The following is an 8416-nucleotide window of genomic DNA, read 5'->3' on the forward strand; positions in this document are numbered from 1 at the left end:
CAGGCTGGAGTGCAATGGCGCGATCTCGGCTCACCGCAACCGCCGCCTCCTGGGTTCAGGCAATTCTCCTGCCTCAGCCTCCTCAGTAGCTGGGATTACAGGCACGCACCACCATGCCCAGCTAATTTTTTGTATTTTTAGTAGAGACGGAGTTTCACCATGTTGACCAGGATGGTCTCGATCTCTTGACCTCGTGATCCACCCGCCTCGGCCTCCCAAAGTGCTGGGATTACAGGCTTGAGCCACCGCGCCTGGCCCACTTTCCCCAATTCTTTGTGGGACCGATGTTTGATAGATGTAAAGTGATTCATGAAATTGTCTCACAAACTGCTGGGCAGCAGGTTTAGAGGAATCCCAGGGATACAGAGATTGGCAGCTTTTTCCACTTTAAAACCAACAGAATTGTTTAAGTTGCAGATGATGTATGACATAATAAATTTGTATGAAGTGATCATGAAGATGTGAAAAATAGGGGCTGTGAGAAGGACTCTCCTTTATACATGTGTGTTTCTTATCAAGTGAGCAACTGCATATGTGGAATGTTTTACAACCCCACAGACTTGTGTCTGCCATGCTGCTCTGCACAGCAGCCACTGGGAGGCTCTCTTGACCAGCAGTTTTTTAAGCTAGTGCCCCAGAAGGGTGAGATTTGTGATAAGGAGGTTAATATTTGCTATCACATAGGTTTTACATATTAAAGTTTGACATACTTGTAAAATTTCCATCTGCCTACCAGCTAGATGTGAGATATTATATGTGGTAGGCACTTGAGGATTTATTGAACAACCTTAATCCACACTGGACATGTGTGTGTGTGCGCTGCCTCTTATAAGTGTGAAGGTGACAACATTGCCTCTTTTTATGATGCCCTTGGCTGAGACATACAGTCATTCTTGTGACCAAAATTGGGCTGTAAATTTCTATGGGCAGAGTAGGTAGCAGAAGTATCTGACCTAGATTGTGATATGGCCACTTGCCTGGCCTGATCAAGCCACGCCTCTGTAGAACATAAGAATAAAAGGCACTTACTTTCTGGTCAAGACCACAAGGAATCTGTCATTCAGAAGAGTTCTTATCACAGCACTTAAACGGAGCTAAATCAAAGGCCAGTGTTTGCTATGTTTTGCAGATTTACATAGAAAGACTTGTAAGTTATGTTTCTATCGACATTTGTCCAACCAACTGGAGGAGGATTGTCTTGGGAGCCATTCTTACTGCCTCCAAGGCTTGGAGTGATACACCTTTGTGGAATGAGGACTACTGCAAGTTCTTTGACAATGTTACAGTTAAAGAAATGTGAGTTTGTGTGGTTTTTGTGAACTTTCTTTCCTTTCTTTCTTTCTTTTTTTTTTTTTTTTTTTGTTGGTTTTTTACTGTTGTTTTTTCACTCTTGTTGTCCAGGCTGTAGTGCAATGGCATGATCTTGGCTCACTGCAACCTCCACCTCCCAGATTCAAGTGATTCTCCTGCCTCCCAGATTCAAGCGGTTCAACCTCCCGAGTAGCTGGGATTACAGGCATCCACCACCACATCCAGCTAATTTTTTGTATTTTTAGTAGAGACGGGGTCTCACCATGTTGGCCAGGCTGGTCTCAAACTCCTGGCCTCAGGTGATCCACGTGCCTTGGCCTCCCAAAGTGCTGGGATTATAGGCATGAGCAACTATGCCCAGCTGTCTTTGTGAACTTTCTAATTATTTTTCAATACTTTTTGGTCCCATAAACTTAACACTTTAAGAAATATTTTTAAAGTTTACATTGTACAAATAATGGAAATGGGCATAAACATCACATTTTAGAACAACTGTTTATATTTTCATTGTTCAATGGTAGGTCTTGGTAAATTGCTATTGTAATAATCTGCTCATAAATTGAAAAATATTTTTCTGTGGATATTTTTGGCAAACATTGTACCAGTGTACTACCAGAAAATAATAGTACAGTAAATATCCTTATGGCTTTTTACAAGCTGTCTGCAAATTCCAGTCTCTTTGTAAGGAGCACATGTCTGGTCTTGGAAATAACTGTTGGCCATTGACAGGTCTGGAGCCTGTGGACTGGGGAAAATGTATAGCTTCACCCTGAGTCATACATTGTGTACTTGCTTTTGCTGGTGTTCTCCCTGCTTTTATCTGAAGATCTGTTTTATAGAAACCTTGAGATACAGAATAGTCACAGATCCCTGTGCCCCTGTCCCCTCCCCCTTCAGAGTGTTGCATCATTGGGCTGATGAGTTAGAAATTCCAGTGTTCCCCTCAGGCAGTCTGAGAAACATTGCTGGAGCATCACCCAATGCTCGTCACACTCAGGGGTTCCCAGGGCACTCGTGCAACCACAGCAGCCTTTGCGGGGGGGTGGCCGAGTTGCCCATGAGAGTGCAAGAAATCTTGCTGAGTCATGCGGTTGGCACCAACATGACAATGAAACAAGAGCTTCATGAGTCTTTCTTCCACTCTGGCCTCCTGAGTGCTGTAAAAGGAAGGGCCTTGGAGCTGGTTGGCAGGGTGAGCCAGGGAGGCATTTCCAGCAGAGGCTCTCACAGTGTCCACCAGACAGAAAGAATGGCTTTGTGGGTGACACTTAGAAAAATCTGAAAAAATCACCTCTTGATGACATTTAGCAGCATATGAAGATCAAGATTATGACAGGCACCGGCAAGAGGTTTTGGCTTTTTGGTTTTCTTTTTTTTCATATTTGCCTATTACTCCAGATAAGATTGTCATTCAGAATGTATGTAGTCACAGAGATGGAGCCTTATGGCTGAATAGAAGTCTTTGCCAATTGTGCTCCCCACAGAAATAACAAATTTAGTAACTATCTAAATAAAAAAGCACCTCCATAAGAACCAGAAATCAGGTAAGTGATCATAGTACTTGGGTTTAACTTCATATCACTGAAAGAGGCACTGAACAGCATAGAAAAGACAGTTTTGAATTGCTGATGTCACCCTGTGAACCTGTGGCAAGGAGAGAGGCTATATGCTTGGGGCAGGGAGAGCACAGCAGCTGTGGGACTTTTCCTGAACTCAGTGCTGCCTTGTCATAGCAGAAAGCAAAACAAGGCTGAACTCACCCAATGGCCACCCATGGAGGAAACATTGAGACTAGCCCCAGCCAGAGGGGAATTGTTCAGCCCTGTGGTTGGAACTTGAGTCATGAAAGCCTGGCTGCTGTGGGATAAAATACTCTGGGGTCCTTAATAAACTGTAAGGCTGTCTAGGTCACAAGGACTGCAACTCTTAGGCAAGTCCGAGTGCCATGCTGCACTTGGAACCAGTGTATCTGGGGGCATGTGACCCAGGGAGAGAGCAGCTGGGGCAGCTAGGGAGTGTTTGCCCACCCCTCCATCAACCCTTGACAGTGCAGCTCACAGCTCTGACAAAGACCTCTTTCTTCGGCTTGAGGGGAGGAAGAGGACTTTGTCTTGCAACTCGGATACTAGCTCAGCCACAGTGGGAGAGGGCACTGGTCAGAGTCATGAAACCCCCATTTCAGGTCCCAGGTTTGGGATAGCATGTCTAGACAAACTCTGGGCCAGAAGGGAGCCTGCTAGGACTCAGTAATGGCAGGATTCATCACTTTCTGATGAAAGAGGCCTTGGGCCCTGAAGAATTATCAGTGGTGACCAAGGTAGTACATACCATGGGCCTGGAGTGAGACAGAGATGTGCTGGCTTCAGGTGTGACTCAGCACATTCCCAGCTGTGGTGGCTACAAGGAGAGACTCCCTCTGCTCGATAAATGCTGAGGGAAGAGTAAAGAGGATTTTTCTTGAGCTTAGATACCAGCTCAGCTACAGTGAGAAGAGCACCAGGTGAGCTGTAGGAGTCCACGATTCAGGCCTTGGCTCTTGGATGGCATCTCTGGATCTACCCTGGGCCAGAGGGGAGCCCACAGCCCTGAAGAATGAGTTCCAGGGCAGGCAGCACTCACAAGCTGACTGAGAACCCTTGGGGTATTATTAAGTGAACATCCGTGGTGACCTGGCACTACTCCCCATGGGACTGCAATGATGTGCTTGGGGACCGACTACTCTGCCTAGGGAAAAAGGAGGGAAGAGCAGGAAGGGATTTGCCTGGTGGATTCAGTGCCAGCTCAGCCATGGTAGATCAAAGCAGCAGGTAGATGCCTAAGGTTTATGACTCCAGCCCAGGCTCCCAGGCAGCACCTTTGAACCCATCCAGGTGTTATACCCAAGTGATTCAAAAAATGAGCCACACTCTGAGATTGAATTATGAGTCATTTATTTTAGCTGGTGACCGAGAGGTGGCTAACACCCAAAATTCTCTTGGCCCAGAAGAAAGAGTTAAGGGGTTTCTTATACCCTAGTTTGAAAAGGGAGGGGCGAGCCTAGCTGAAGCAATTTTTTCACAGAAATAGAGTAAGCAGAAAAGTTAAAAGATAAACCGGTACATGAGAAATAAAACAGAACCAGGTGCAGGGGCTAGAGCTGACATAAAAAGACATACAACCTATAGATATGGGGGCTCTGGGTACTCGACGGCACCTGCATTCCCAGGCTCTGCTGGTGCCGCTTAACTCAGCCTCTTATCAGCAAATGAACTCCAGGATGTGCCCAGTGTCATCCTGCCCCAGCTACATACTGTATTTACATACTTAATGAGGGGAATAACTAAAGCGAAGACACTAAGGTGGAGTCTGTCCAGCTCAAGAAGCTAACATGAAACCTGAACAGCTCTCAGAGACAGTGAGTTTAAGCCAACAAAAAGCAGGTTATCACATTGGGACCAGGGGAACTTACTGCACTTAAGGGAAAGTCAGAAGCCTGGCTGGCTTCACTACCTGCTAATTGTAGAGCCCCGGGGCCTTGAGTGACATAGTTGGCAGCAGGTAGATGTTACAGTGGGCCTTGGGCAGTCACAATGCTGTGCTGACTTCAGACCTACTGCTGCCTGGACAGATCTAGTGCTGTCCCAGAGGTTGTGGCCACAGGGGTACTTGTATTGCTCCTCTCCCAGCTCCAGGCAGCCTAGCACAGAGACAGACTTCATTTGTGGGAAAGTAAGGGGAGAAGGGAGCTTGTCTGCAAATACAGATAATTCCTCCAGGTCTTATCTGAGACCACCGATGTGGTACCTCCACAAGTCTGCAAAAACAATGACATTCTTCACAGAAATAGAAATTAAAAATGAATCCTAAAATTTATAGGCAACTAGAAAAGACTCAGAATATCCAAAGCTATCCTGAGCAAAAACAAACAAACCTTGAGGAATCACATTATCCGATTTCAAATTATACTCTACAGCTACAGTAACCAGAACATCATGGCACTGGCATAAGAACAGACACATAAACCAATGTAACAGAGTAGAAAACATAGAAACCAATCCATACATCTGCAGAGAACTCATTTTCAGCAAAGGTGCCAAGCACATACAATGGGGAAATGACAGTCTCATTAATAAGTGGTGCTGAGAAAACTGGATATCCATATGCAAATCAATGAAACTAAGCCTCTATTTCTCACAAAAATCAAATCAAAATGGATTGAAGATTTAAATTTCGGCTGGGCACAGTGGCTCATGACTGTAATCCCAGCACTTTGGGAGGCCGAGATAGGAGAATCTCTTAAGCCCATTAGTTTGATAACAGCCTGGGCAATGCAGTGAGATTCTGTCTCTATTTTTATAATTAATTTTTTTTTAATTTAAATCTAAGACTTGAAATACGAAACTAAAACAAAACAGTGGGAAAACTCTCTGAGATATTGGACTCAGCAAATATTTCTTGAATATTTTATAAGCACAGGCAGCCAAAGCAAAAATGGGCAACTTAGGTCACATCAAGTTAAAAAGCTTCTGCACAGCAAAGAAAACAATCAACAAAGTGTAGAGACAACCCATAGAATGGGGGAAGGTATTTTAAAACTATCTGACAAGGGACTAATTACCAGAATATTTAAGGATCTCAAATAACTCCATAGAAAAAAAATCTCATAATCTGAATTTTAAAATGGGCAAAATATCTGAATGGATATTTCTCAAAAGAGGACACATTAGCCAGGCATTGTGACATGTGACTGCAGTTTCAGTTATTTCGGAGGCTTAGGTGTGAAAATTACCTGAGCCTGGGAGGTCGAAGCTGGAGTGAGCTGTGATTGTGCCACTGCACTCCAACCTGAGTAACAAAGTGAGACCCTGTTTCAAAACTAAGAAGGGAATACAAATAGCAGATAGGTATATAAAAAGATACTCAACGTCATTATCATTGATATTCAGAGAAATGCAAATCAAAATTTCAATTAGAGATCATCTCACCCCACTTAAGATAGCTTCTATTTAAAAGACATTGAATAACAAATGCTGGCAAGGATGTAGAGTAAAGACAAACCTTGTACACTGTTAGTGGGAATGTAATTTAAGTATAACCACTATCGAGAACAGTTTGGAGGTCCTCAGAACTAAAACCAGAACTACCATATGATCCAGCAATCCCCCTGCTGGGTATATACACAAAAGAAAGGAAATCAGTATATTAGAGATACCTGCACTCATGTGTGTTGCAGCACTATTCACAACAGCCAAGATTTGGAAGCATTCCAGGTGTTCATCAACAGATGAGTGGCTAAAGAAAATGGTACATATACACAGTGGAGCACTATTCAACCATGAAGGAGAATGAGATCCTGTTATTTGCAACAATGTGGATGGAAATGTTGAGTGAAAAAAGCCAGACACAGAAAGAAAAACGTCACATATTCTCATTTATTTGCGGTAGCTAAAAATTGAAACAATTTAAGTTGTGAAGATACAGAGTAGGAGAACTGTTAGCAAAGGCTGATAAAAGTAGTATGGGGGATGAAGAGTAAGGGGTAATGGTTAATAGGTGCACACATAGAGTTAGAATAAATAAGATCTAGTATTTGATAGCACAACAGGGTGACAACAGCTAAGAATTATTTAATTGTACATTTTACAGTAACTAAAAGAGTATCATTGAATTGTTTGTAAAACAAAAGATAGATGCTTGGGATATGATGGATACTTCATTTGCCCTGATGAGATTATTACACATTGTAGGCCTGTATCAAAATATTTTATATGCCACATAAAATATACACCTATAATATACCCCAAAAAACCTTTTTTTAAAGAGATTTTCATTCAGAATTACCACACTGTATACTTACAGCTGAATTGAGGATTCTTGTGACTAAAAAGAAACTGACTAGTGATGATTGGTTGCTTTTGAAATGGCTGCTAAATTACCACTTTGCTAGTAGTGGAAACTGAGTTGTCATGGTGATATTGCTAGTAGCCATTTTAGCAAAGTATGTAACAGAAAATGAATTTGAAACAAATAAAAGTACTTTGAAAGTTGCAGAAGCTAAAGTGCCCTTAATCTCTACTGTCATCAGTCTGTAAACTGGTTTCTTGAAGGGAGCAAAATTTGTCATTATGAACACTTAGCTCTACTATAATGGCAGCCAAATTGTTCTCAAAACCTGCAGCTAATCTGGTGGGGCTCCAGTTCTAGTTACAAGGTCAGAGAATACGCAGGGAAATGTGCAGTTTTCCACAGATGTGAGCTCCAGAAGCAATGGTGACAGAGGCCAGCTCCAGTTCTACACAATGGTGTTTGTGAACACAGAAGCACCAGGAGCTATGGTCTGAACAGGAGCTATGTTTGTGATCTTTGGAAATTGAAAAACATTATAACAAAGCATTGAATGGACATTTATCTTGTCCCTCTGCTGTCAATTATTTATAATCATCTCTTTTTGACTGTAAATTGAACCATTTAATAATTAGTGTCTATCAGATTTTCCTTCAAACTTCTCAACATCTGTTTGTTGTGTTAGAATATATTTTCCTTCAGAAACATCACTAATTATCAGGGAAATGCAAATTAAAACCACAGTGTGATACCACCTTATTCCTGCAAGAATGGCCATATTTAAAAAATCAAAAAATCATACATGTTGGTATGGATTTGGTGAAAAGAGAACACTTACACTGCTGATGGGAATGTAAACTAGTATAACCACTATGGAAAACAGTACTGCCATTCAACCCAACAATCTCACACTGGTGGGTATCTTCCCAAAGGAAAAGAAGTCATGAAAAAGACACATGCACATGCATGTTGATAGCAGCACAATTTGCAATTGCAAAAATATGGAACCAGCCTCAATGTCCATCAATTAATTGGTAGATAAAGAAAATGTGGAATATGTACACCATGGAATACTGCTGAGCCATAACACAGAATGAAATAATGGCCCTGACAGCAACCTGAATGGAGCTGGAGGCTATTATTGTAAGTGAAGTAACTCAGGAATGGAAAGCAAAGTATCATAAGTTCTCACTTATAGGTGGGAACTAAGCTATGAGGATTTTATACATACATACACACACACACACACACACACACACACACACACACACACACACACACA

The 8416-nt window shown here is 42.4% G+C and overlaps 1 protein-coding gene across 1 annotated transcript in view; it reads left to right on the plus strand.

Moving 5' to 3' along the window:
- LOC116541699 (cyclin-Y-like protein 2) overlaps positions 1-8416 on the plus strand; it is a 42911-nt gene that overhangs the window by 29883 nt on the left and 4612 nt on the right. The window contains exon 9 of the mRNA XM_032266087.1: positions 1130-1296. Within this exon, the coding sequence (XP_032121978.1) occupies positions 1130-1296 (167 nt within the window). The remainder of the gene's footprint in view (positions 1-1129; positions 1297-8416) is intronic.

Source organism: Sapajus apella, unplaced genomic scaffold, assembly GCF_009761245.1.
Source record: "Sapajus apella isolate SASKATOON/1434 unplaced genomic scaffold, GSC_monkey_1.0 scaffold154, whole genome shotgun sequence".
Classification (NCBI taxonomy): Eukaryota; Metazoa; Chordata; class Mammalia; order Primates; family Cebidae; genus Sapajus; species Sapajus apella.